Raw genomic sequence first — 24,197 nt, 5'->3', positions numbered from 1 at the left:
ACACCCCCCGGTCCCAACAAGGGCTCACTGGGGGGGCACGACACCCCCTAACACTCACCTATGGGGGGGGGCACACCGACACCCCTCAAACACCAACCGGGGGGGGACAGGAACAGGGGTGGCCACCCCCAAGGCCATCAGGGCATAATGGGGGGGGGGGGGCAGCGAGTCCCCCCCCCACCCTCAGACCCCTAACGCTGGGATGGCCCCCCCCATCTCCCCCAATAAATGGGGAGGGGGGGGGTTCCCCCATATCCCCATCCTCTGACAGAGAATTGGGGGGACAGGCCCCCCCCCTCCCACATCCCCCAGAAGCGGGGGGGCCACGTCCCCCCCATCTCCTCACACAGAACCGGGGGGGGGGGACAAGACCCCCATCTCCACCTCCCCATCCCCTCAACTAGAGCCAGGTGGGGGGAGGGGGCCGAGACACCCCCAAAACCCCCCCCACCCCTCCCCACCCCCGGGGGTTCCGGGACCCCCCCCCCAGAAAATTTCCTCATCCTCCCCCCAAATGGGGGGGGGGGGGGGGGGCCTCACACCACGGGGGGAGGAGGGGGAACCGCCCCCCCCCTCACCCCACAACGAAAGGCCCAGCACCCCCCCCCACCCCCACCCTCGTGAGGAGGAGGAAGAAGAGGAGGCTGAAGGAGCCCCAGCCCCACAGAGCCGCGGCCTCGTGGCGGAGCCTTCCTCCTCCTCCTCCTCCTCCTCCTCTCCCTCACGGGGTGCCCCCCCCCCCGTTAGCCCCCCGTCCCCCCCCCCCCCTCCCCGGGCCCTACCTTACAGGCCTGGTAGCTCTCGAAGGCGCGCAGGGCGCTCTCCGTGAGCTTGACGTGGAAGACGGAGACGCGGGTGCCGCGGCCGAGGCGGCCGCAGGACAGCCCGTACCCGCGCTCCGCCTGCAGCGCCGCCATCTTGGGACCGTCTCTCCCCCTCCGCGCCCGGGCCGCCGGGGCCTCCCGCGGCCCCCCCCCCTCCCCTCCCCTCCCCTCCCCTTTCCCTCGGCCACGCCCCCCTCCCTCATGAATTATTCATCGCGCCGCCGCTGGCTCCGCCTATACGGTGAGGGGACGGAGGGGGAGGGAGCTTGTTGCTGGGGCGAGGAGGTGGGCGGCGCGCGTTCTCATTGGTCGGGCGCCGCCGGATGGTGAGTGTGATTGGGTGAGGGGGGAAGTTGGAGGGGGGGGAGGCGGGGAGATGCAAATGAGGGGCCGCGGGGCACGCTGGGGGGGGTGGTTTGGGGTGGTCGGAGGGGGCTGGGGGGGAGAGGGGGCGGCGGGGGGCGGCGGGAGTGGGGGGGGGGCGGCGGGGCGGGGACCCCGCTGCTGCCCGGCGTCCCCCCCCCCCGGTGCGGCCTGGGGGTGCCGGGCCTGAGGGCCGCGGGGCTGCCCATAGGGCACGGGGACTGGGCGCGGGTCTCGGCCTCCGGGCCCGGGGGGGCTCCGGGCCTCAGGGGTGAGGGGCAGGGACGGGGGGGGGGTCAGGAACGGGGCCTGGCGTGGGGCTGGGGGACATGGCCTCCTCCCAAGGGATGGGGCCTTCCTCCAAGGAATTAGGGGACGCGGCCTCCCCTGAGGGGCAGGGGACGCGGCCTTCCCCCAAGGGGTAGGGGACGGGGCCGCCCCCAAGGGCCGGGGAACGTGGCCTCCCTTGAGAGGGAGGGGACACGGCCTCTCTCAGGGGACATGGCCTCCCCTCAAAGGCCAGGGGCCTCCCCGAAGGACAAGGGACGTGGCCTCCCCCCAAGGGGACAGGAGCTCCCCGTCCAGGGGCAGGCGACGCAGCTTCTCCCCGAGGGAGAGAGCCTCCCCCCAAGGGACAGGGGACTGGGCCTCCCCCCGAGGGACAGGGGACGCGGCCTCCCCCCGAGGGACAGGGGACGCGGCCTCCCCCCGAGGGACAGGGGACGCGGCCTCCCCCCGAGGGACAGGGACTGGGCCTCCCCCCGAGGGACAGGGGACTGGGCCTCCCCCCGAGGGACAGGGACGCAGCCTCCCCCCGAGGGTCAGGGGACGCAGCCTCCCCCCGAGGGACAGGGGACGCAGCCTCCCCCCGAGGGACAGGGGACTGGGCCTCCCCCCGAGGGACAGGGACACAGCCTCCCCCCGAGGGACAGGGGACGCAGCCTCCCCCCGAGGGACAGGGGACTGGGCCTCCCCCCGAGGGACAGGGGACGCGGCCTCCCCCCGAGGGACAGGGGACGCGGCCTCCCCCCGAGGGACAGGGACTGGGCCTCCCCCCGAGGGACAGGGGACTGGGCCTCCCCCCGAGGGACAGGGACGCAGCCTCCCCCCGAGGGTCAGGGGACGCAGCCTCCCCCCGAGGGACAGGGGACGCAGCCTCCCCCCGAGGGACAGGGGACTGGGCCTCCCCCCGAGGGACAGGGACTGGGCCTCCCCCCGAGGGACAGGGGACGCGGCCTCCCCCCGAGGGACAGGGGACGCGGCCTCCCCCCGAGGGACAGGGACTGGGCCTCCCCCCAAGGGACAGGGGACTGGGCCTCCCCCCGAGGGACAGGGGACTGGGCCTCCCCCCGAGGGACAGGGGACGCAGCCTCCCCCCGAGGGACAGGGACTGGGCCTCCCCCCGAGGGACAGGGGACGCAGCCTCCCCCGTGGGGCAGCCTGCACACACCAAGGTGACCCCAGGGGGTTTTCATGCTGACCACGAACCCGCTGCCCTCACCGAGCCCCCCCCCCCCCACCCCAATAACGCAAACCCCACGGCCCCGTCCTCCCCAACCCCCCCCCCCCCCCGACACCTCCCTCACACCCCACAAAATCCCCTCTGCGCCCCCGTTCCCAGCCCGTGCTGGGAAGGAGGAGGCCCGGCTGTGCACGAGTTGTCCTTTATTGGGAGTTCACAGTCGGTTCGGGGGGGGGGGGGAGCAGCGCGTTCGACCCCTGCGAGCGGAGCTGGAACCGGGGCTGCGGGCCCCGAGGAGTTGGGGCCCAGGGCTGGAGAGAGCTGCGGGGCAAAGTGTGGGGGGGGGACGGGGACGGGACCCCGGCGGCTCCGGCCCTACAAGACCGGCCGGGACGCGAGGTCTCCGGCGCTTCCCTCTCGTGTCCTTGGTGCCCCGGGATTCTTTGGCTTCCTTCGGGCAGTGCACGCTCTGGGGAAGTGCCGGGGGGGGGGGGGGGGGGGAGCAGGAGGGCAGAGCTGGGGCAGCCCCCCGGCACGGGGTGGGGGGAAAAAAACTCATTGCACGTGCCCCGGACACGTCCCCACCTCATCCCTTCGTGCGACATCCTTCGGCAGCCTCTTCCCTGCCCCACGCCCGGAGCACGGCAGTGCCGGGGCTCGCTGCGTCCTCCCCGGGTGGCTCTGCGGGGGCCGGTCACGGCGCGGGGACCCGCCGGAGCCGTGGGGCCGCGGGGTCTCCGCTCCGCCTGCGGCTCCATCCCCGTAGGAACGCTACGGGGGTGCTGGGTGACGCTCGGGATGAGATTTGGGGGAAAAAACGGGGCACCTCCGGCCAGGGGGAGCAGCCGGACTGCAAGCCCGCGGGGCGGGGGGGGGGGGTGGCGGCGCAACCCCGTGGACCCCCCCCCTACCCGGGCAAGGAGCGAGGCACGTGGCAGCGCCGGGGCCTCCCCGCCGCCGTCCTCAGTTCCTCGCCGCGATGACCACGGACAGGGCCACGCCGCCGAGCGCGATGGCTGTCGCACCGAAGAGCCACTTCCAGGGGATGGACTGCGGAGAGGACAGCGGCGCTGGCAGCGGGGCCACGGGGCCGTGGGGCCTCGCACGGCTCCCGCCCCGCACAGCCCAGAGAACGCGGCCCCAAAAAGGCCAAGAGCTGCGTCGGCTCTGCCCGGCGCGTCCGAGGGGCGGCCAGCGGGCTCCCGAAACGCGGCGGCAGCTGGGAGCGAAGTCCAGAGCCTCGGGCTGGCAGCGCCGGGAGCGCCGCCGCCATCGGCGTTTTCCTGGCACGGCTGGCGACGTGCTGGCCGCCGGCCACGGGCAGCTCACAGCAGCAGCCCCCAAACCCGTCCCCTGGGTTCCCCACACCCCTGGGTGGCCCCAAGGCTCTGCTCGCCCCCCCCCCCCCAGCCCCGGGTACGCCAGCACCGGCCCTTACCCAGGGCAGCTTGTCTTTGCACTTGACCGGGGCGCTGCCGGCGCTGGGATTGCCGAGCATCTTCCTGTACATCTCCGTCTCCACCGTCTTCTGGTCCGCGTGCTTCTTCACCAGCTTGGAGAGCTCGGCGTGGATGGTCTGGGGGGGGGGGGGAGGAGAGCGCAGCACGGGGGGGGATCAGCGCCGCGGGGCAGGGATCGCAGCGTGGGCAGCGGGTCCCAGCAGCCCTGGCCGCGCAGCAGCTCCGTGGGCCCCGATGGCCTGATCCTGCCCTGTCCCCCTGCGCTGAGCTGCGCCGGCTGCCATCAGTGGTGGCACCCTGCCTGCTCGGGTCCTTCAGCACCTCCGCTGCCCGTCCAGAGCCAGGTTTGGGGGCTGGAAATTCCCCTTTTCCTCCCCAAACCTGCAGCAGCTCCGAGCGTGTCCCCGTCCCTCACGGCCACTGAAGCCGCCAGCCCGTTCCCGGCGTCTGGCAGCAGCGAGCGGAGCCCAGGGCTGACGGCAGGCAGCAGGAAGAGGATTTTCTCCTTTAGTCGAGACAGAAAAGTTTCTGCCTCAGGGACAGAGGAGCCGGAGCTCTCCCACGTTTTTGTCTGGAAGCAGGCTGGGAAAACGGCCTTAAACCCGGGCTGGGCTGAAGCCGGATCGGGGCAAAACCCGGGAGCGTGCCGGTGCCTGCCCGGCCGTGCCGAGCGGCGGCGGTGGCTGGGCTCGGAGGTGGCTCTGCAGCCAAACCTGCACCCCGCGCAGAGCTCAGCACCACCAGCAGAACCGGCACAGCACCGCTCGCACCGCCGCATGAGGCCCAGCGTCCGACGGCTCCGGGTCCTGCTCCCCGCGGCGTCAGGGGGACCGAGGCCGGCCCCGAGCCCGCGGTGCCAGGAAGGACGCGGCGGTGGCTCCGGTGCCACGGCCGTGCTGTGCCCTCTGCTGGGGACACGGAGCTCCGGGCGGCTCCGACGCCTCCCCGAAACGCCGGGGCCAGCCCAGGGCCTCGCCAAAGCACCCAGGCACCGCCGGAGCTCGGTGGGTTCGGTGCACGAGCGCGGGACCAGCGTCAGCACCTCCTCTGGGAACGGGCGTCCCCGAGGGGTTCGGAGGGCTGAGGTCTGTGCCGGCTACGAGGTTTTTTTAACCAGGTTTCCCCATCCGAGGGGCAGGTGGAGCTGAGCGCTTCTCAAGGCTGTTTTCGCCACCGGTACCCGTACCCGTGACTCAGTGGCGCGTTTAACGCCGCTGGCTGGAGCTGCCACCTCCCCGGGAACCCCGGCGGCCGGCTGGAGAGGCCGGCAATTTGCTGTGCTCGTGGTTTCGCCGGTAAGGTCACCGCCGGCCAGTTTGATTTTTTGCCCCTTTTCAACAAAAAGCTTCACCCGGACGGGCCGGGGAGCTGCAGCCCTGCCAGCGGCGATGACGCAGGGGGAGCATCCCTCACCTCTGCGAGCCCAGCGCCGCTCGCTCGCCTCTCCCAGGCTGCCCGCCCCGCCCTCGCCTCTACGGGGCTGTCCGAGACCCCGCTCATCCCACCCCGCAAGGGCTCCCAGACCACGAGACCCCGGGCGCCGCGAGGCCACCGAGCGCCCCGTCCTCCCCGTGACCTCCATGCAGCGGGGAACACGAGGCGAGCGGCGACGTTCCGCTGAAAAACTCGAGGAAGAGGTGGAAAAACCCCAGAGAGCCAAGGCGAGAGCGCAGCCCCCCGCCGCGGGCAGCACCTCCCCTGCCGCTCCCAGCCCCGCTCCTGCTGGGGCCACTTCCTGACGCTGGCACGGCGTCTGATTTCCCCGAGGCTCCAGCCGTGCAGCTGATCATTAACCGGCAGGAAATTCCTCACCCACAGAGATCGCCCCGGCCCGCGCTCCGGACTGAGCTCTGGGCTTTTTTTTTTTTTTTTCGGGACCGCCCCAGTGAATCACGCTCGGGGCTGCTGAGCGAGCTGGCAGGGACCCGGCGCTGCCTCCCGCCCCGCGGCGACGGCACAAGCCGGCGGGGAAGCCGGGCCACGCAGGGCTGGCAGAGAGCTCTGCTAACACCCGGAGCAAAGGGCAACGAGGAGCCTCGCAACGCCGAGATAAGGCGCCCACCAGCTCAGCACCGGGCGCTGGCACGTGGGGCGTCACCCCACAGCTGCCCCGGCCCCGCTCAGGGGCAGCCGGTGACGCTTGTGGGGTCTCAGCCCGGCGCAGGGGACCCCGGCCGGGAGGACAGGGTGCTGGGGGCGCCCAGCAGCTTACCTTGTTGGAAGGCTCCAGCTTCAGAGCTGCTTTTAGGATGGGGATGGCCTCTCTGTACTCGCCCTGCTGGGCCAGGACCTGGAAACGAGGCAGGGATTGAGGGGGACGGCTCAGGCGTGTCCCTCGTCCCTAAGGAGGGATGGCAGCACCTCACCTTGCCTTTTCGGAACAGCGCCTTGATGTTCCCCGGCTGGTGCTCCAGCACGAGGTTACAGGACTTGAGGGCTGCCTCGTAGTGGTCCAGTTTGAGCTGCGAGGCTGCCAGGTTGTTGAGGCATTTCACCTTCACGTCCAGCAGCTCGGCCTCCTCGTCCGGGCTGAAATCAACTGCGGAGACCCCGGAGGCGGGCTGCAGCGGGGAGGCAGCGCCGGCAGCCCCCACCCGCGGCGGCCGCGGATACCTTTGGAGCTGGAGCCGATGACCTTGAGCGCGATGTCGTAGGAGTTGATGGCCAGCACGTAGTCTGCCTGCTGGTAGTAGAAGTTGCCGCGCTCCCGCTTGCGGTTGGCCAGCCCTACCTTCTCCTTCCCGCTCAGCAGCTCCAGGTCGGGGCCGTCCCGAGCCTCCAGCAGCTCCACCTCCAGCGTGAGGGCGGCGTTGGGTGGGATGTCCGGGCTCCTGCGCGCGGGAGGGCGCAAAGACGCGCTCGGCCCTGCCTGACCGCACCGCTCCGAGGGGAAATCAGAGCCCCGGGAGCGGGGGCTGTCACAGCGCTTTTTGGGGCCGCCCTGCCCCATTCCGTGCCCTCCCCGCTCACCTGCCGTGCGAGCCGTAGCAGTACTTGGCGTCCGACACGATCAAGGCCGTTTCTCCCACCTCCAGCAGCTGCACGCAGAGGTCCAGAGCCTGCGGGGGAAAAACATCGCGGAAAGACGCTCGCAGCAGCGCCGCTCCCGATCCTCCCGGACACGGTGCCAGCCCCCGCATTCCCCCCCCGGGGGCGAGCTCGCGCGCACCAGGGCCGCCTTCTCCCAGCCCCACCTGCAAGACGTCGCAGTCCCCCAGGGTGAAGGCGAGCCCGGGGTCCTCCTCCACCACGCTACCGTCCTCCAGCGCGGCCCGCAGGCGGACGGTCACCTCCTGGCCCTTACGGGGGCGGCTCTCCGCCCCCCGGCCCGGCACCAGCGTCTTCTTCTTGAGCAAGCCGTTCCCTGCGCCGGGAAAAACCGGAGGCGTTTCGGGGCCGGGAGGGGAAGGGCAAAAGGCCCTCGCCCACCTCCGCGGTGAGCCCCCGGCGCTCGCCGCCCTCCTGCCGCTTACCCAAGACGTCCAGCCACTCCTGGGGGGCCTCAGGAGCCTCCCCCGGGCCTTGCTCCGGGCACCGGGCGTCCTCCGGCGGGTCCGGTGGCGGCGGGGCCCGCGCCCGCCCCACGTCCTCCAGCGGTGGCAGCTCGCTCAGGTCGTCCTCGTCCTCCTCCAGCACCTCGAAGTCCTCCGTGCTGTCCGGCGGAGTGGGAGTCAGGCCCGGTTCCGGGCAGGACGGGGCCGTGCCGGTGCCCACCGGGGCCGGGGAGCCGGCGCTCGCCTCCTCCCCGCTGGAAGCCATGGCGGCCGAGCGACCTGCGGGGGGGTCCGGTGGTTACCGGGAGGGGTGGGGGAGGCGGCCGCCGGCCCTCCCGCAACGCACACGGAGCCGAGAGCACCGCGGCCCGGTGCCGATCGGACCCGGGGCGTCCCGGTGGGGGACGATAGGGCTGGGCTGGGCTGAGGGTGGTACCGGAGGTGTCCCGGTTCGGGATGCGGTTGCCCGGCCCCTGTCCCAGTCCCCGGTTCCCGTCCCTGATCCCCAGTCCCTGGTCCCCGTCCCCGACCCCCGTCCTGTCCCCGGTGCCTGGTCCCCAAGCCCAGTCCCGTCCCCTGCCCCCGGCTCCGGCCCCCGATCTCCGGTCACCGGCTCCGGCCCCGAACGCGGTCCCCGACCCCTGTCCTGTCCCCGGTCCCCAGCCCCCGGCCCTGACCCTGACCCCGGTCCCGGGTCCGGTCCCGCCCCTGATCCCCAGTCCCCGGCTCCAGCCCCGGCCCCCGGTCCGGTCCCCAGCCCCGATCTCCGGTCCCCGGCTCCGGTCCCCGGTCCCCGACCCCTGTCCTGTCCCCGGTACCCGGTCCCTGGCCCTGGCCCTGACCCCGGCCCCGGTCCCCGGCTCCGGCCTCGACCCCGGTCCCGGCCCGGGCCCCGCTCTCCCCCCGCCCCCGGGGCGCGCGCTGCGGCCCCCACGTCACCGTCGCGCGCCGCCGGGACTCCCCCTAGCAACGGCCGCCGCCGCGCGCCCCCCGCCGCTCCCACCCGCCCCGCCGGCCCCGCCCCCGCGCTCCCATTGGCCCGCCGCCGCCCGCCCCGTCCACGCCATTGGGTGGCGCGAACGCCCGTCAGCGGCGCGGGGGCGGGGAGGGCGCTGCCTTAAAGGGGCCGCAGCGAAGCTCCGCGTCCCCCCGGGGGGGGGCTCACCGGGCCGCCGCCGCCGCCGCTCCAAGCCCCGGTACCGGTGCGCGCTCGGTGCCTCCGCGGGCGGGGTGAGGAGGGCGCCGCCGAGGGTTCCCCGCGCCCCTCAGCCCCTGCAGGGCCGGGCCATGGCCCGGCTGGAACCCGGGGATCCGCGCCCGTGGGGTCCGGTACCGGGATCCGGTACCGGGAAGGGGGGGGGTGGCGTCACTTCCGGCCCTGCGCCGTGACGCGCGCGCACGGGGTCGCGCTCGACGTGACCCCGCAACCCGGAAGCGAGGCGCGGCCGCCGCCGGTGCCGCTCCGGTGACGTGAAGGGGAGCGGGGGGGGGGGGCTCCGGTACCGGGCACGGGGGGGGGCGGGGCTGCAGGGGGGGTGGTCCCGGTGCCCGGTCCCTGATCCGCGGTCCCGGTCCCCGTCTCGGCACGGGTCCTGATCCCAGTCCCGGTGCCGGTCCCGGTGCGGGTCCCGATCACGATCCCGGTCCCGGTGCCGCTGAGCTCCGCGGTCCCGCAGGCGGCGCCGTGATGGAGCCCACGGCCTCCCGGGTGTTCTGCGGGCGGGTGCTGGGCATGGTGAACGCCGAGGACGTGAACGCCATCATCCTGGCCCAGAAGAACATGTGAGTACCGGGGGGGGGGGACCCCCGCCCGGTGGCTCCCGGTGGTCCCCGTGGCACCCGTGGGGGCCTCCCGCGACCCGCCTCTCCCCCCGCAGGCTGGACCGGTTCGAGAAGACCAACGAGATGCTGCTCAACTTCAACAACCTGTCGAGCCTGCGCATGCAGCAGATGAGCGAGCGCTTCGCGCACCACACCAGGACGCTGGTGGAGATGAAGAAGGACCTGGACAGCATCTTCCGCAGGATCCGGTAGGCACGGACGGCACCGGGACCCCCCCCCCCCCCGCCAGCCCGGTAATCGTGGGTCAAGGGGATCCAGCGTGGGTGGCGTCACGGCGTGGTGGGGCTGTCCCCCGGAGCGGGGCGCTCGGGGGAGTGGAAATAATAAAGGGGAACTGGGGGGGACCCAAACGGGGGAATAATTTGTAAGGTTTGGGGGGGGGGGAGCAACCTGTAAGGCTCGGTGTGAACTCGGCTCTCTCCTCCTCCTCCCGCAGGACGCTGAAAGGGAAGCTGGCCAAGCAGTACCCGGAGGCTTTCAGCAGTGAGTGGGCGCTTCTGCCGTGCTTCCCCTCGGCTCTTTGCCCCCCGTGAGGGATCCCTCCGCTGGGAACGTGTGGGGCCAGTTGTGGAAACTGGGGCTGACCCACGGAGCTGATGAGACCGGCGGGCCTGTGCCAGCACCCGGCTGCTGCATTGAGCGTGCGCAGAGCTGCTTTGTAACGTTGTGTGTCATTGTAAGACGTCCCAAAGCCATAAAGAGCTGCCAACTTAAGTGGTATCGCTTTCCTTTTGACTGCTGGCAAAATGTTGAATTAAAAAGGGGGAAATTCTCTCCAGGAGCACCTCTCGAACCTGTCTTTTGCAGGTGGCTCAGGCGGCCCAACTAACGCCTGCACCTTCCCTTTCAGACATCCACGAATCTCCCATTCTGGAAGACGACGACGACTTTGACCCCGTTCCCAAAAGCACCACGACCACCATCGCTACCTCGGAGCAGAGCACGGAGTCCTGCGACACCAGCCCCGACATCATCTCCCCCACCATGAGCCAGGAGTTCGAGGATCTATCGCAAGGCCACTACGATTTCCCGGCCGTGAACGGACAGAGTCTAACAGACGAGGACACTGCCAACGGCCTGGACTAGGCGCACGGCCCCGCCGGGGCCCCGAAGAACTATCTCGTATTTATATTCGTGTGTTCCTTTGGGCGTTTATTTCGGGAAGAGGGAAGCGATGGCCGAGCGAAGAAGCTCGGGAGGACGGATCCCCTTCTGATGGATCCCCTTCTGCCTCTAGACCGCCGCTGTAGCATAAACCCCACGACTTGATACGGGGAAATCAGTAAAAAAAAAAAAAAAAAAAAAAAGGGTTTAAACACCTCCTGCCCCTTCTCATTTGCTTCTCAATTGCGAGCAGCGGCCTGCTGCCTTCGATTTGCACAGAAGAGCCAGTCTGGGACCTGTTTTTATTTATTTACTTACCTATTTCGCTATTGGTTTATTTGTTATTTATTTAAGGAACTTAAACAAAATTTTAGGCCCTCCCCCAGGAGGAGCCCCCGGTGCAGCTGCCTCTGGGACCTGCTTTTATTTATTTATATATATTTATTTATTTTTATTTATTTATTTTTATTTATTTACAGAACTTAAACAAAAAGTTTAGGCTCCCCCCACAGGAGGAGCCCCCGGTGCAGCAGCCCCTGGGAGGTGCTTTTATTTATTTATTTACTTATTCTTATTTATTTTCATTTAGTTGTTTATTTAAGGAACTTAAACAAAAAGCTGAGGGCCCCCCCCCCCCCCCCCACCGCAGGAGGAGCCCCCGGTGTGGCCGCCCCTCGGCTCCCAGCCGTGCCCCGGGGCTGCGGGGACCCCCCCGGGGCTGCTGCTCCGGGGGCTGCAGGAGGGCGGCGAGGGGCCGAGCCCGGGCCGTGGCCGCCGTGAGGCGGCTCCGCACTGCGCCTGCGCGCACGGCGAACGGGGGTGTGTGTGTGGGGGGGCGCCGCCGGTTGTGACGTAGAGACGGGCGGCTTCCGGTTCCGGTCTCTCTCTCTTCTCGGCGGCGAGGCGGCGCGGTGCGGGCGGGCCGCGGGGCCTGGAGGGGGGGGGGGGGGGGGGCGGCGGGCACCGGGGGTCGGGGACGGGCCCCGAGGGACGGGGATGGGGCCCGGGGGCCCCGGGGGCGGGTCCTGAGGGTCATGGGCTGGGGGCTGGGGACCGGGACCGGGACCGGGACCGGGACCGGGACCGGGGGCTGGGCCGCGGCCTGTGGCGGTGACGCGGCCCCTTCTTACCCCCCCCCCCAGACGCAACCGGTGCCAAGATGCAGATCTTCGTGAAGACGCTGACGGGCAAAACCATCACCCTGGAGGTGGAGCCCAACGACACCATCGAGAACGTGAAGGCCAAGATCCAGGACAAGGAAGGTACCGGCGGCACCCGGCCCTGCCCCCCCCCCCCCCCCCCATTACCCCCCTCCCGGTACCCGGTGCTAACGGCTCCCCCCCCCCGCAGGGATCCCCCCCGACCAGCAGCGGCTGATCTTCGCGGGCAAGCAGCTGGAGGACGGCCGCACGCTCGCCGACTACAACATCCAGAAAGGTGCCGGTGCCGAGGGAGCCCTGTGGCTGCGGATTCGGGCTCCCCGGGGGCTCCGGGTGGTCCCCAGCGGCCCCCCCGGTGCCCGCTGACGTTTGTCTCGCTTTCAGAGTCCACCCTGCACCTGGTGCTGCGCCTGCGCGGGGGCATCATCGAGCCCTCCCTCCGGCAGCTCGCCCAGAAGTACAACTGCGACAAGATGATCTGCCGCAAGTACGGCCCCGCCGCTCGCGTCCAGCCCCCGTTGTAACCCCCCCCCCGCCTCACCCGGGGGTCTCCCCACACGGGGGTTTACTCCTTTTCCCACGCGGGACTTCACTCCCTTCCCTAAAAATGGGCTGAAAACCAGTTTCTTTCCTCTCCTGCGGCCCTCGCTGACGTTTCTCTGCTCCCTTGCCAGGTGCTACGCTCGCCTCCATCCCCGCGCCGTCAACTGCCGCAAGAAGAAGTGCGGCCACACCAACAACCTGCGCCCCAAGAAGAAGGTCAAGTAGAGGCACTGGAGCTCTGCCCCGCGCGCCCACGGCGCTGCCCCAATAAAAGATCTGAGTGTTCACACGCTGTCCCGTTGTTTTTGCCCAAAATGCGCCGGTTTTCCGTAAAAACGGGGCTGGAGCTGGGAGCTACGGCGTGGGGAGGAGCGGGGGTGGTGATGCCGGGCGCTGCCTGCAGGTGGCGGCGGTGCCGCGCTCTGCCGCGCTCCGCCTCCGGTCCCCGCCGGGCCTGCGCCCTCCGCCGCCGCCGCGCAGGGCCCGGGGCCGGGCCATGGTGAGCGGGACGGGGCCGCGCCGGGACGGGGGGGGGACCGGGACCGGGGCCGGTCCTCCGCGGGGCTGGGAGGGTCCTGGGGTAACGGGGACCGGGCCGTGCCCGTATGGCCGGGGGCGGGGGGACGGTTCCGCCGTGCCTACGGTGGCTCCCGGGACCGGGACCGGTAAAGGCGCCCGGTGCTCCGTGAGCACGGCGGACCTGGATCGAGCTCAGCCCCGACCCGGCAGAACCGGGCGCGGAGGTCCCGGGAGGGGGGCTCGGTGCTCCGGTACCGGAGCCGTGCCTTGGGCTCGTTAACGGGGAGGGAGCGGGTACCGGGCCGGTGCCCCACGTCCCCGCCGCCCCCTTCTCCCCCCCCGCAGACCGACGAGGCGGTGCGGGCGCTGCTGCAGCGCTTCTACGCCCTGCAGGGCGAGCGGGTGGAGGCGTACCGGCTCTTCGAGGAGTGAGTACCGGCCGCGGGGAACGGGAACGGGACCCTCGCACCGCTGGTGCTGCACGTGAAGCCCTAACGGGATGGAATCCCCCAGCCCTATCGGGATAAATCCCCCAGCCCTATCGGGATGGAATCCCCCAGCCCTATCGGGATGGAATCCCCCAGCCCTATCGGGATGGATCCCCCAGCCCTATCGGGATGGATCCCCCAGCCCTAACGGGATGGAATCCCCCAGCCCTATCGGGATGGAATCCCCCAGCCCTATCGGGATGGATCCCCCAGCCCTATCGGGATGGATCCCCCAGCCCTATCGGGATAGATCCCCCAGCCCTATCGGGATAAATCCCCCAGCCCTATCGGGATAAATCCCCCAGCCCTAACGGGATGGATCCCCCAGCCCTATCGGGATAAATCCCCCAGCCCTATCGGGATGGATCCCCCAGCCCTAACGGGATGGAATCCCCCAGCCCTATCGGGATGGATCCCCCAGCCCTAACGGGATGGAATCCCCCAGCCCTATCGGGATGGATCCCCCAGCCCTATCGGGATAAATCCCCCAGCCCTATCGGGATAAATCCCCCAGCCCTATCGGGATAAATCCCCCAGCCCTATCGGGATAAATCCCCCAGCCCTATCGGGATGGATCCCCCAGCCCTATCGGGATGGAATCCCCCAGCCCTAACGGGATAAATCCCCCAGCCCTAACGGGATGAATCCCCCAGCCCTATCGGGATGGAATCCCCCAGCCCTATCGGGATGGATCCCCCAGCCCTATCGGGATAAATCCCCCAGCCCTATCGGGATGGAATCCCCCAGCCCTATCGGGATGGATCCCCCAGCCCTATCGGGATGGATCCCCCAGCCCTATCGGGATAAATCCCCCAGCCCTATCGGGATGGAATCCCCCAGCCCTATCGGGATGGATCCCCCAGCCCTATCAGGATGGATCCCCCAGCCCTAACGGGATGGATCCCCCAGCCCTATCGGGATGGATCCCCCAGCCCTATCGGGATGGAATCCCCCAGCCCTAACAGGATGGATCCCCCAGCCCTATCGGGATGGATCCCCCAGCCCTATCGGGATGGAATCCCCCAGCCCTATTGGGATGGAATCCCCCCTCCGTATATTTTACCCCCACATGGGAACAAGCTGCCGGCGCTGCTGACGAGCTCCAGCTGGCAGGGGACGCCCGCTCCGGACACCTGTATCCCATTTTCGCGGCAGCCGGGGGATGATTTATTCCCCGGGAGGCAGGCTGGGAGCGCACAGGGAACCCAACAACAACAATAAAAAAACACCACGGAACCCCATGCGAGGGGCTGCACCGTGACGTGGGGAACACGGAGGGGACCCGCAGGGCTCGTGGGAGCTCCGGGACCGTGGGGCTCCCGTCGCACCACGGTGACCTTTTTTTATTTTATTTTATTTTATTTTATTTTATTTTATTTTATTTTATTTTATTTTATTTTATTTCCCTGTCCCCAGAGGCCACCGGGCGTACCTGAGCAGCGCGCCCCACTACGACTTCCCGCGCTACCGGCAGCTGGTGCACGAGGTGACGCTGGCCTTCAGCGGCATCTCCCGCGAGGTCCTGCAGCTCCAGGGGCGGCTGCGGGACCAGCACGGCCGCCCCGAGCTGGCCCAGCACCTCGCCCGCGTCCAGGAGCGGGAGCAGGAGAAGCTGCAGCTGGTGAGTGCCTGGGGCTGGGTCCGGGGGGGACAGGACCCCCCCCCCGCAGCGGTGTTCTCAGCCCCTCTCCGTGTCCCCGCTGCAGACGGCGCAGCTCCAGCTGGCGCGGCAGCAGGCGCAGGACGAGCCCGGCGTGGACGCCCACCAGCAGGAGGTGCGGGAGCTCAAGCACAAGTAGGTGGGCACGGGGGGGGGGGGGGGGAGGGCGCCGCTCCCACCGGGGTCACCCCCCCACACCCCAGTTTTGGGGACGGGGACCCCCCTCCCTGGGCCAACGGCCTGGCGGGAGCCCCCTCCCCGCCTTTTCCTCGGCCCCTAACCCTCCGGCGGGGCCGAGGGGGGCCCAGATGGTGCCTTCAAAAGCGCTCTTGTTTGGAGCCCTGCGGATTGTTTAGCGATGCCGCGCGGCCGCGGTCTCGTCAGCCTCCCCGGGCTGAGTGTTTCATAAACAGCGCGGGGAAGGCGAGGCGGCCCAGATAATACGCTCCATATGGGCTTTATTTATAGTTTCCATCCGCTCTCGTAGGCTAATTAAAACCATTGAGGCAATCAGCGAAATTCTCCAGGACCTCAAGTACGATTCGGAAGAAGCCGAGTGATGGGCGGCCCCGTGGGAACGGCTGCAGGGGCCGGGCGGCAGAGCTCTGCCCGCGCCAGGGGGGCCCCGCTCGGCCCCTGCTCCCCCCACCCGGCCAGCCCCGCTCCCGCTGCGCCCCACAGCACCCCCGTGCGGGGGGCACCTTCGCTCCGGGCCCTTTTTGTGGGTGCAGAGCCCCTCCTGGGGGTCCCCCCAGATCCTGAGCATCGCTGCGGGGACGGGTGCTGGTGTTGCTCCCGCTCTCTGCTGGCTGCAGCAGGGCTGTGAACCGAGGAAAACCACAACCCACGGCCCTAAGGGGATCTACCACCCCCAGGACACCTCGCTCCGAGCCCCACGGGGCTGGGGGGGTCCCCGTGGGGACGGGTGCTGCCTTTGCTGCAACCTGGAAGCCCACACTTCTGGGATGGGAGCTGCCCCCCCAGAGCTTCTCCGTGCTCCATGGCTGCTCCAAGCCGGCTCCGGGCACGGGGACAGCACCCTGCGAGCACCCTTTTTTTATGGTCACCCCACAATAAAAACAACTCTTTGGAACTGGCTTGAGGTTCACGGTCTAAAGGGCTTGCAGCCCCCTGAACGTCACCACCCCTCAACTCGGTCCCCCTGGGACACGGTGACGGGGATGCGGGCGCTGGCACCGCGGCCCCTTGGCTGCCCGCTGCATCCCCGTCCCCCCGCGCTGCCGCTGCCCCACTGACGCAGGCCCCCGTGGGGTTTGAGAGGTTTATTGGCATTAAGCTTAAATCTGTTCCTAATTGACTGAAATGTAACCAAAATAAGGCTGGTTTGAATCAAAATTAGAGCAGGCACTGAGCAAACCCCAGCAGCCTCAAACCAGCCCGCGGGGCTCGCCGGGGACAGACCCCCACCCCCACCCCCCCATGCGCTCGCAGGCGGCCCCGTGGGCACCCGCAGCCCTTCCCCTCCCCAGGGAATAATATCCAAACTGCAGCCTGGGGGGGGGGCTGCACCTCCCGGGAGGGGGGGATCCCCCCTTCATCCCCCTGCTGCTCCAGCCTGCGGTTACGGAACAAAGGCCCCGAGCCCTCCCGTGCTGGGGGGGGTCCCCTCGGCACCGTGGGCTGCAGGAGGACGCGGGGGGCTCCGCTCCCAGGGGGCTGACGGCGGCACCGCTGCCCTCAAGGGGGTGCCGGGGCCAGCCCCAGCCCGCACCCCCCGGATCGCCCCCTCCGGCCCCCCTTTGCAGCGGGGTGCGGGCTTGCTCCTTGCCCCAGGTGCCTTCTTGCCCCCCCCCGGCGCAGCGCGGCGGCGGGGACGGGGCGGGCGAGGGTGGCCCCGGGCAGGCGCCGGGCGCCCCGTGCCGTGCTGCCGGCGCTCGGCCCCGCGGGGGCTACAACTTATCGCCGGGTAGAACCTGCGGAGAGAGCAGAGCCCTGCTTCGAGGCCACCCCCGGGGAGAGGCTGCGGGGTTGCGGGACCCCTCCCAATTCCCCCCCCCCCCCCCCAACGACAGAGGAGGGAGAAAGAAGTGCGAAAGGCTCCTTACCTACCTGGTTGCGTGTTTTGTGCGATTTCTGCAGCCACACGCGCCACTGGTCGTAGAGCTTGATGCTGAGGTTGGAGCAGCCGTAGGCGTGCTTCTTCACCCACCCGAAGAACTGCTTCAGCTCCCGCCGCAGTGTCGTGTTCTGCTCGCCGCCCTTGGGGTCGCAGCCCCCCGCCGCCCGCTCTGCGGGGACAGGGAGGGGACGTGGATCAGGGCCAGCGGGGGTGTGGGGGGAAAGGAGAGGGGACACCCCCATGAATAGGAGGGGGACCTGGGGTAGGGAAACGAGCGGCTTTCCGGCTCCCTGCTGGGAAATAAGAGCTCCGAATTGGCTCCTTTGCAAGAAATCCAGGCGCCAGGCACGCGGCGGGGAGCGGCCTCTCCGCACGGCCAAGGGCGCACGGGGGGAGCTGGGGAGGGGGCTGGGGGCGCTCACCGCTGCGCGGGGTGGAGGCGGCCGTGGGGTTGCTCCAGTCGCTCCAGATGCCGGCCTTCTTGGAGCCGTAGATGCCGAAGGGGTTGCAGCGCACCTGGACGAAGTAGACGGTGCCGGGGCGGAGGCCGGCCAGGCGGCACGAGGTCTGGTTGCCCACGTCGTCCACGACCTGGGGGACGGCAGGCGAGCGGTTTGGCTCGGCCCCGCGTGCCCCCGAGCCCCGGATAAGGGGGACGCCGCCCGGTCCCCGTCCCCACCTTCCACTCCGAGCTGTCCTCCACGCGGTACTGGATCTGGTACTTGGCTTGGAAGAGGAAATCCTTGAGCGCGGGCGGCGAGCTCCAGCGCACGCTCAGCTGGTCCTCCAGGTCGCCCACGCGGCTGACGTGCACGTCGGACGGCGGGTCCGTGGTCACTGCGGGGACAACGGCACGGGGCTGGCGCGGCGCCCGAGGGGTTAAGGAGCCGCGGATGCCGATTTGGGGGAAACATCCTAACTCAATTAGGAGCGATTCCGCTCGCCCATCGCCCGTCTCCTGCACGTCCTCCTCCTCCTCCTCCCCGGTGCCGGCGCTCACCCACGTCGAGGATGTCCAGCATGACGACGTCGGAGACGGCCACCCCCAGCCTGTTGGACGCCTCCACCCAGATCTCGTAGGGCGTGAAGAGGGCCAGGTCCTTGGGGATGTGGCAGGAGTAGGGCCCGGCCGTGTGGTACTCCTGGCACGTGTTGTCGCGGCCGTACCACCTGCGGGCGGGCCGTCAGTCCCCGGTACCGGGCACCGGGGCGGTGATGCCGGCGGGGGCCCCCCCGGTGCGGTTCCCCACCCCCCCCCCCCCACCCCGCACACCTGCCTGGCCGGAGGAAATGGCAGCTGGGAGCCGGGGCTGCGCCTCATTTATCTGCCATTTAATACCGGCAGCATCGCGCCGGCGAGGTGTTGGGTTACCGGCCCCGACGCTCGCGGGTCCCCCTCCCCGTCCCGGCACCAGGTGAAGTGTGGGGGGGTCCCTGCCCCACATTCCCCCCCCCCCCCCCCCCCCAAGCCCCAAATAATCCCAGGGAGGGGATTCCTCGAGCGATGCTGCGGCCGCAAGCTTCGCCTTCGCCTCCTCCCCAGCACATACGGAGCGTGGCGCCCCGCCAGCACCGCTCGCTCCTGCCCCAAGGACTTTGCCTTGGGGGGGGGGGGGGGGGTTGGAGACAGGGACCCCCCCCCCCCCCAACCCCATCCCACCCAGCACCATCAGGTGGGAGCCATGGAGCTCCCCTCCACGTAAGCCCCAAAATCCCACAGTCACATTTGGAATAAGAGGAGTTGATCCGGAGGCACGAGTACCTGAGCTTGTACTTGAGCGTGTAGTTAGTGTGCAGGAAGGTTTCCCCTTCCGTCCCCGGGGCCCACTTGCAGGTGAGGTCCTTCATGTTCTTGGACCAGCAGGAGATGTTGACTGGTTTTTCTGGGGGCACTGGAAGAGGACAAAAAAAAAAAAAAAAAAAAAGGACAGAGGGGGATGAAACAGCTCCGTGAGCAGCAGAACCACCAGCGCTCGGGGTCCCAGCAGCACCAAGCCAGCCCCCGCATCGCGTGCCCACGAGGACGGTGCCACCGGGATGGACGGTGCCAGCCCCCAAAGCCGCCGGCGCGCGAAGCAGCGAGCCGTTCCAGCCCCGCGTCTGCTCGAGGGGCTGCAGCTGCCTGCACCAGGCTCCGGAGCTGTTTTCTTTCGGGAACAGCAACCAAAGGGAAAAAAAAAAATAAAAAAATAGCAGCTCTGTTCCCAGTTAAGCCTCTGTATTCTTAGGACGTAAAATCATCCTTAAAATAGCCCGAGATAAAATCTTATGATTATTGATTCGGACAACTGTAATTTCACCGAGGGTTGCCAGAGCAGCCTTTCTGCTGCGAGCTCCGCCGAGCCGCAGCGGGTCCGGGAGCGTGCGGCAAAGCCCCGAGAGCGCAGAGAGGTGAAAACGCAGAGAGGGGCACACGGGCGGCAGCGAACACCGGCTCTGGCGTGCCGTAGCAAGAAACGTTTTTAATCGAATTCATCCCGCTGAAACGTTTCCGCGGGAGGCGAGGTGCTCCGTGCCCTGCCCCGCAGCAAAGCGCCCCTGGGCGCTGCGAGCCCCGCAGCCACGCCAACGTACGTCCGACGTAAAGGCAGGATCCGGCCAGGATGCCGCCGTCCCGGCTGTGGCACACCAGGTTGTCCCCCGACTGCTGCTTGGAGCCGTTGAGGCGGGCGAGGGCCACGCTGAGCGTGGTGGGGCCGAGGGCGGCGTAGGAGGCGGCGGGCAGGCGCCGGCCGTTCAGGGTCCAGTACAGGTCCTCGGCGCGCAGGTGGAAGTCGGCGCTGACCGTGCAGGTGGCGGTCAGCGAGGAGCCGATCAGCAAGGTGGGGTCTTGGGGGGAAATCACTGCAGGGTCTGCAGCCAAAAAATAAATAAAAAAAAAAAAAAAACGAAGTGGGGGGAGGGAAAAAAAAAAAATATAGCACAGCCCTCAGCAGCACGGGAGGTGCTCGGTTCGGGTGCGCGCCCTGCGAGCTCAGGGAGCACCAGCTCCTTTTGGGGTGCTGCGTTCATCGCTCCATGCGGGGTTTTTTGGGCAGCGATGTGTTTGTCCAGGGCTGGCTCGTGGCTTTTTAATTTTTTTGCGATTTCGACAGCAACAACGGAAAGTTCGGGGGTTTTCTCCAGCGTTTTTTTTTTTTTAAGGCTCGTTTCGGAGCCTGACGGCTGCCGGCTCCCCTCCGCGGGGCCGAGGGCCAGTGCGCGCGCCCCGGCGCTGACCACCCGCCTAATCCGAACCATGTGCCGCCGGCGCTGCCAAAAGCCATCACTCGCACCTCGCCGCGGGGTCCCTGCGCGCGGGGGCCCCGGGCTCCCCATGAGGGTGGTCTGGGCTTGGAGGGGGGAAGGACAACGACCCTCATCCTGCTGTTTTTTTTTTTTGTTTTGTTTTTTTTTGGGGGGGGGGGGGGGGAAGCCCCCCAGCTCCGCTTTGTTCCTGGAGAGAAGCGAAGCCACGCAGCGCAAGGCTTCAAAGCGGACGGGCTTATTTGCACGGAGCAGGAGGTTACGTGTGAAGGCGAGCGCACGGGAGGGGGGAAACAAAGCAGCGGAGGGTGAGCAGGGGTGATGTTCCCCACCTGCCCGGCAGCGGCACACGCGGGGCTGCCGGAGCCCGCGCGTGCCAGGCTAATTAATATCGCCAATTACCTCCCGGAAAGCGCCTCGACCTCCTCGCCCCTCCGACCTCCCGGCCCCTCTCGGCTTTCAGCAGCCGCCAGCAGGTTGGCCGCGGCCGCTCGCTCTGCTGCGATTTAATGCTCCGTGACCCTCGGTTCCCCCGGGGGAAGCTCCTAATTAGCAGCTCCCGGTGCCGCGGAGGGGCTGGACGGGGGCGAAAGCAGCAGGGCCACGCAGGCGCTGGGTGCCTCGCACCCGCTTCGTGCCCTACCCATGCGCCCACCCTGCCCCGCGCCAGCCCGTCCCCGTGGCATCTGGCTCCATCCTCGAACGGGGCCCCCCGAAAAGCGCCACGGCTCTGCCAGCAGCCCTTCCCACCCGGCATCGGCTCCTCCATTAGACGAGCCCGCAGGCGAGCGCTCGAGACGGCGCTGCTGGAGCACCGCGGCTCTGCCGCTTCCAGCCCCGATTCTTGCAAATCTTCGCCCAAACAGCACCAGAAACGCGTCCGAGCGCCGCGCGCCACCCGGCCTCCCCGCAGAACCGCTGAGCAGCGGCGTCTGGAGGGGCCAATTTTTTTTTTTTTTAAAGCTTTTTTTTTTTTCTCCTCTCTCCGGCGACGACCATGTGTTTTAAAAGGGAAAAGTGTGAAGTTTTCAGATCGCAGAGGAAAGGGCCAGGGAGACGCAGGCGGCGGGAGGAATGTGCGAGCCGCGGCAGCGGGAATACCTGCACGGGGTTTTATTGCTTTCCTATTTAAAAAAAAAAAATGCTGATCAGGTGCTAAGTAATGCTATAAAGTAAAACCACATTTCCAAGGTGTCGGGAACGTTTACGCTTTTCTTCCGAAGGGCCGGATTTCATTTTATTTTTATATCGGCGTTTTAAGGGGCTGGGAAAGGAAAGGAAAACCCTCCGATAAGTGCTCAAGATCCCACAGTTAAAAAAGATTTATTAAGACCCGTGGAGATTTCAAGAAAAATTGTAATTGCCCTGAAGAACAAAAGGAAATTTGGGCAGCCCCGAATTCTGCAGAAAAATAGATTTAAAGCTGCTCCGAGGCTGGAGCAGCGGGGTCTGCGGGCGGACGTGGCTACGGCAAGCTTCATCCCTCCTCTGCGCTCCCCTTTCCCCTTCTCCTCCTGCATGCTGGCATTTCTCGTGCCCATCCCTCAGCTTGAGGAGGGATTAAAAAAAAAGCCCAGGCATTCCAGCAAGCGCAACCGAGCTGAACCGAGGGGAAACATTCGCTCTCTAAAAGGAGATTTGGCTCCGCTTGCACCCGGCTCCTCCGAGGGTGCCGCGGGGCGAGCGCTCGCGCAGGTCGGATGCTCCACGCCCAGCCAGGGAAAAAGTGAGGTTCGGGAAGTGGAATGCCATCGGGGGCACCCCCTCCATGGGTGCAACCAAAATTCGGGAATTACACCAACCCAAAGAGCTCCCGGCACCGCTGGAGCTGCCAAAATGCCCCCAGGAACGGCCCCACGGCGGGCACCGCTCTGCCTGCAGCGCACCTCCACGGGGAGCCTCTCTGAGGGGATTTTCTTTCCCCCTTCAAGTCCCTTCCTCCCCACTGCAGCCTCGTTTCGCTTCCTTGCCACAGCTGCTTCTGTGATCCCTACCCCAATTTTTGCTCTTTGATACTTCCCCGTTAATGACTTGCACGGGTCGGGGGACGCGAGCCGCCGGGAGGGACGGGGCCGGCGGTGGCCGCGGCATCGCCGGTGGGGTGGGAGTCACCGAGCAGCCGCTTCTCCTGGCCGGGACCCGCCGGGCGAACGTCGCCTCGAGAGATTCCCATCACCGGGAGGAAGCCAAACTTCCTGGGCTGGTTTCGGCCGGGCCGGAGGAGAAGCGAGCGGGCGGCTGCGGGACGAGGCTCCCTTCGTGTCTACGGCCCCATGGGGAGCCCCCCTGCACCCATGGGCACCCCGATGCCACCGGGCTGAGAGCACCCAGAGCTCAGCCCACAGGTGGCACCTCCACGCCTGCCCCCGCCCTCCCCTCTCCCAGGGTCCCCCCCCTTCCCCCTTATTTTAGGGGATTCGTTGTTCTCCGCAGGGGTGGGTGCTCCCTATTGTTCTGGATGGGGGTTAAGGGGGGATTCATTGTTCTCCGGGACGGGAGGGGGCTCATTGTTCTCCGTGGGAGGGGGGAAAAAGGGGTCCCTATTGTTCTCTGCGGGAGGCTCTCGGTGGTTTTGGGGGGGGTCATCGCTCCGGGGATGGGGGGGGCTCGTTGCTGGCCGTGTGAGGAAGGGGTTCGCTATTGTTCTCGGGATGGAGGACGGGGGTTTCCATTGTCCTGGGTGGGGAAGCAGAGCCGCATTGTTCTCCAGGAGGGGGGGGGGGGGGGCTACGTGGCCCGGGGCGGGGGGGAAGGAGGCAGAGACCCCTCCCGGGGCAGCGGGGGGCTCTTCTCCACGGGGAGCGGGGGCATTTACAGCCCCCAGGGCAGGAAGGGGGGGCCCCTGCTGCTCTTGGGATGGGGGAACACAAAAGGGTTTTTCTATTGTTCTCCGTGGGGGAGAGGGAGGGGGAAGCGAGCGCCCTCCGGGGAAGGGGCTCCCTGCTGTTTGCCGGGGGGGGGGCTCATTAACCACCTTACCAGCGGGGGGGGGGGGGGGGCAGGAAAGGGGACCCCCATTGCCCCCCATACAAGGGGTCCCACAGCCCCCTGATGCCCCCAGGGCTCCACATCCCGGGGGGGCACCGGCACCCCCCGCACCGCGATGAATGAGAAACCCGGGGGGGGGGGGGCGAGGAAGAAGCAGGCGCCCACCACCACCAGCCCCCACCGGGGGGGTCCCCGCTCCCCATCCCCGACGGGCCCCGGCTCCCCCACCCCCCCACCCCGTTCCCCAAGCCCCGGTGCCCCCCCCCCCATCTTTAGGGGACCCCCCCCCCCCCGGGACTCACAGGCGAGCGGCTCGGCGCGGAGGAGGCGCAGGCAGAGCGGCAGCAGCAGCGGCAGCAGCGGCGGCATGGCCGGTCCCGGTCCCGGTGCCCGTCGGTGCCCGGGGCTGCGGGAGCGCACCGGCACGTCCGGGGAAGTCCCGAGCAAGTCTGAGCAGCCCCCGCTCTGCCAAAACCCTAAATGCCGCCCTCGCCCCGCCCAGCCCGGCCCGGGACCGCCCCCGGGGGGGGCAGAAAAAAAAAAAAAAAAAAAAAAAAAACCCCGGGGGGTCCGGGGCCGTGCTCCGGTACCGGCCGTTTGCCCGCGGTTCCCCCCGAGCATCGCTCCTCCCCCCCCCCCCCGGTGCGTCCCGGGCGCCCCGTGGGATCCGGGAGCGGGGATGCTGAGCCCGGTGCCCCGTTCCCTTCCCCGGGGAGGTGAGGGAGAGCCGGCCCCTTCCCCCGGGTGACTCATGCGCTGCCTTCCCGGCCACTCCCGGGCCCCCGGGGCCGCTCCCGGCCGTGCTCGGCGCTGCGCACCCGGCCCCCGCCGCCCCCGCGGGGCCGCCCCTCGAGGGGGGGAGGTTTGGGGCGGGGGAGGGGGGGGGGGGGCAGGGGGAGCCCCCTCCTCACCCCCTCCTCACCCCCTCCCCCAAGCGGAGATGGGGCACTGGGGACGGGTTCTG

General features: G+C 68.6%; 6 protein-coding genes across 13 annotated transcripts in view; 3 read left to right on the top strand and 3 right to left on the bottom strand.

The window, feature by feature from the left end:
• Nucleotides 1-969, bottom strand: part of ELL (elongation factor for RNA polymerase II) — a 52,652-nt gene extending 51,683 nt beyond the window's left edge. Inside the window, exon 1 of one of the 2 annotated variants that reach the window (XM_035569801.2) lies at nucleotides 783-969. In XM_035569801.2, coding sequence (XP_035425694.1) covers nucleotides 783-917 — 135 coding nt within the window. In that variant the 5' untranslated portion in view covers nucleotides 918-969. The remainder of the gene's footprint in view (nucleotides 1-782) is intronic. The other variant, XM_035569802.2, reaches the window with a different exon arrangement.
• A 1,866-nt stretch (nucleotides 970-2,835) lies between these two features.
• On the bottom strand, nucleotides 2,836-8,607 carry FKBP8 (FKBP prolyl isomerase 8). Of its 2 annotated transcripts, XR_007709148.1 has the most exons (10): nucleotides 8,543-8,607; nucleotides 7,583-7,882; nucleotides 7,304-7,473; nucleotides 7,080-7,168; nucleotides 6,723-6,940; nucleotides 6,476-6,648; nucleotides 6,322-6,399; nucleotides 4,088-4,225; nucleotides 3,561-3,699; nucleotides 3,160-3,431 (listed from the first exon to the last, which is right to left on the bottom strand). XR_007709148.1 is itself a non-coding variant. In XM_035569808.2 (9 exons), the coding sequence occupies exons 2-9, from the start codon at nucleotides 7,866-7,868 to the stop codon at nucleotides 3,613-3,615; spliced, it is 1,239 nt and encodes a 412-aa protein (XP_035425701.1). In that variant the 5' UTR covers nucleotides 7,869-7,882; nucleotides 8,543-8,607; the 3' UTR covers nucleotides 2,836-3,612. The 2 variants fall into 2 exon arrangements, 1 of the variants encoding a protein (XP_035425701.1); XM_035569808.2 differs by having other exon boundaries at nucleotides 2,836-3,699.
• Nucleotides 8,608-8,715: 108 nt separating this feature from the next.
• Nucleotides 8,716-10,760, top strand: KXD1 (KxDL motif containing 1). Of its 4 annotated transcripts, none has more exons than XM_035569805.2 (5): nucleotides 8,716-8,805; nucleotides 9,280-9,385; nucleotides 9,481-9,633; nucleotides 9,882-9,928; nucleotides 10,296-10,760. In XM_035569805.2, exons 2-5 carry the CDS (start codon nucleotides 9,291-9,293, stop codon nucleotides 10,529-10,531), a joined length of 531 nt encoding a protein of 176 aa, XP_035425698.1. In that variant the 5' UTR covers nucleotides 8,716-8,805; nucleotides 9,280-9,290; the 3' UTR covers nucleotides 10,532-10,760. The 4 variants fall into 4 exon arrangements, with proteins under 4 accessions (XP_035425698.1, XP_050571538.1, XP_035425699.1 ...); XM_050715581.1 differs by having other exon boundaries at nucleotides 8,781-8,799; XM_035569806.2 differs by lacking the exon at nucleotides 8,716-8,805 and adding an exon at nucleotides 8,815-8,833.
• Nucleotides 10,761-11,346: 586 nt separating this feature from the next.
• On the top strand, nucleotides 11,347-12,539 carry UBA52 (ubiquitin A-52 residue ribosomal protein fusion product 1). 2 transcript variants are annotated; one of them, XM_035569846.2, is made up of 5 exons: nucleotides 11,347-11,460; nucleotides 11,692-11,811; nucleotides 11,900-11,986; nucleotides 12,094-12,196; nucleotides 12,384-12,539. In XM_035569846.2, exons 2-5 carry the CDS (start codon nucleotides 11,709-11,711, stop codon nucleotides 12,475-12,477), a joined length of 387 nt encoding a protein of 128 aa, XP_035425739.1. In that variant the 5' UTR covers nucleotides 11,347-11,460; nucleotides 11,692-11,708; the 3' UTR covers nucleotides 12,478-12,539. The 2 variants fall into 2 exon arrangements, with proteins under 2 accessions (XP_035425739.1, XP_050571541.1); XM_050715584.1 differs by having other exon boundaries at nucleotides 11,348-11,466.
• A 146-nt stretch (nucleotides 12,540-12,685) lies between these two features.
• Nucleotides 12,686-16,016, top strand: REX1BD (required for excision 1-B domain containing). The gene is made up of 5 exons (XM_035569844.2): nucleotides 12,686-12,751; nucleotides 13,117-13,199; nucleotides 14,676-14,880; nucleotides 14,966-15,054; nucleotides 15,407-16,016. Exons 1-5 carry the CDS (start codon nucleotides 12,749-12,751, stop codon nucleotides 15,477-15,479), a joined length of 453 nt encoding a protein of 150 aa, XP_035425737.1. The 5' UTR covers nucleotides 12,686-12,748; the 3' UTR covers nucleotides 15,480-16,016.
• Nucleotides 16,017-16,187: 171 nt separating this feature from the next.
• CRLF1 (cytokine receptor like factor 1) lies at nucleotides 16,188-23,680 on the bottom strand. Of its 2 annotated transcripts, none has more exons than XM_035569843.2 (8): nucleotides 23,536-23,680; nucleotides 19,574-19,852; nucleotides 18,762-18,891; nucleotides 18,000-18,169; nucleotides 17,679-17,836; nucleotides 17,422-17,590; nucleotides 16,986-17,168; nucleotides 16,188-16,853 (listed from the first exon to the last, which is right to left on the bottom strand). In XM_035569843.2, the coding sequence occupies exons 1-8, from the start codon at nucleotides 23,600-23,602 to the stop codon at nucleotides 16,837-16,839; spliced, it is 1,173 nt and encodes a 390-aa protein (XP_035425736.1). In that variant the 5' UTR covers nucleotides 23,603-23,680; the 3' UTR covers nucleotides 16,188-16,836. The 2 variants fall into 2 exon arrangements, with proteins under 2 accessions (XP_035425736.1, XP_035425735.1); XM_035569842.2 differs by having other exon boundaries at nucleotides 16,990-17,168.
• Between the last annotated feature and the right edge of the window lie 517 nt (nucleotides 23,681-24,197).

This window comes from Cygnus atratus, chromosome 26 (assembly GCF_013377495.2).
Source record: "Cygnus atratus isolate AKBS03 ecotype Queensland, Australia chromosome 26, CAtr_DNAZoo_HiC_assembly, whole genome shotgun sequence".
In the NCBI taxonomy this organism is placed as follows: domain Eukaryota; kingdom Metazoa; phylum Chordata; class Aves; order Anseriformes; family Anatidae; genus Cygnus; species Cygnus atratus.
The sequence above is the reverse complement of the archived record's forward strand: the minus strand, read 5'-3'. Positions and strand labels throughout refer to the sequence as shown.

Excerpts from the sequence above, each read along its gene's own strand:
- FKBP8 (XM_035569808.2), bottom strand. The coding sequence starts at position 7,868 with ATGGCTTCCAGCGGGGAGGAGGCGAGCGCCGGCTCCCCGGCCCCGGTG. Across the intron at positions 6,941-7,079 it reads TGCTACGGCTCGCACGGCAG|GAGCCCGGACATCCCACCCA; the intron begins GTGAGCGGGGAG and ends TCCCGCGCGCAG. Across the intron at positions 3,700-4,087 it reads GCAAAGACAAGCTGCCCTGG|TCCATCCCCTGGAAGTGGCT; the intron begins GTAAGGGCCGGT and ends TCCTCTCCGCAG.
- KXD1 (XM_035569805.2), top strand. The coding sequence starts at position 9,291 with ATGGAGCCCACGGCCTCCCGGGTGTTCTGCGGGCGGGTGCTGGGCATG. Across the intron at positions 9,634-9,881 it reads AGCATCTTCCGCAGGATCCG|GACGCTGAAAGGGAAGCTGG; the intron begins GTAGGCACGGAC and ends CTCCTCCCGCAG. Across the intron at positions 9,929-10,295 it reads GTACCCGGAGGCTTTCAGCA|ACATCCACGAATCTCCCATT; the intron begins GTGAGTGGGCGC and ends CTTCCCTTTCAG.
- CRLF1 (XM_035569842.2), bottom strand. The coding sequence starts at position 23,602 with ATGCCGCCGCTGCTGCCGCTGCTGCTGCCGCTCTGCCTGCGCCTCCTC. Across the intron at positions 18,892-19,573 it reads ATCCTGCCTTTACGTCGGAC|TGCCCCCAGAAAAACCAGTC; the intron begins GTACGTTGGCGT and ends GTCCTCTTCCAG. Across the intron at positions 17,837-17,999 it reads GCTGGACATCCTCGACGTGG|TGACCACGGACCCGCCGTCC; the intron begins GTGAGCGCCGGC and ends TTGTCCCCGCAG.
- REX1BD (XM_035569844.2), top strand. Across the intron at positions 13,200-14,675 it reads GCGTACCGGCTCTTCGAGGA|AGGCCACCGGGCGTACCTGA; the intron begins GTGAGTACCGGC and ends CCCTGTCCCCAG. Across the intron at positions 14,881-14,965 it reads AGCAGGAGAAGCTGCAGCTG|ACGGCGCAGCTCCAGCTGGC; the intron begins GTGAGTGCCTGG and ends TCCCCGCTGCAG.
- UBA52 (XM_035569846.2), top strand. The coding sequence starts at position 11,709 with ATGCAGATCTTCGTGAAGACGCTGACGGGCAAAACCATCACCCTGGAG. Across the intron at positions 11,812-11,899 it reads CAAGATCCAGGACAAGGAAG|GGATCCCCCCCGACCAGCAG; the intron begins GTACCGGCGGCA and ends CCCCCCCCGCAG. Across the intron at positions 11,987-12,093 it reads CGACTACAACATCCAGAAAG|AGTCCACCCTGCACCTGGTG; the intron begins GTGCCGGTGCCG and ends TCTCGCTTTCAG.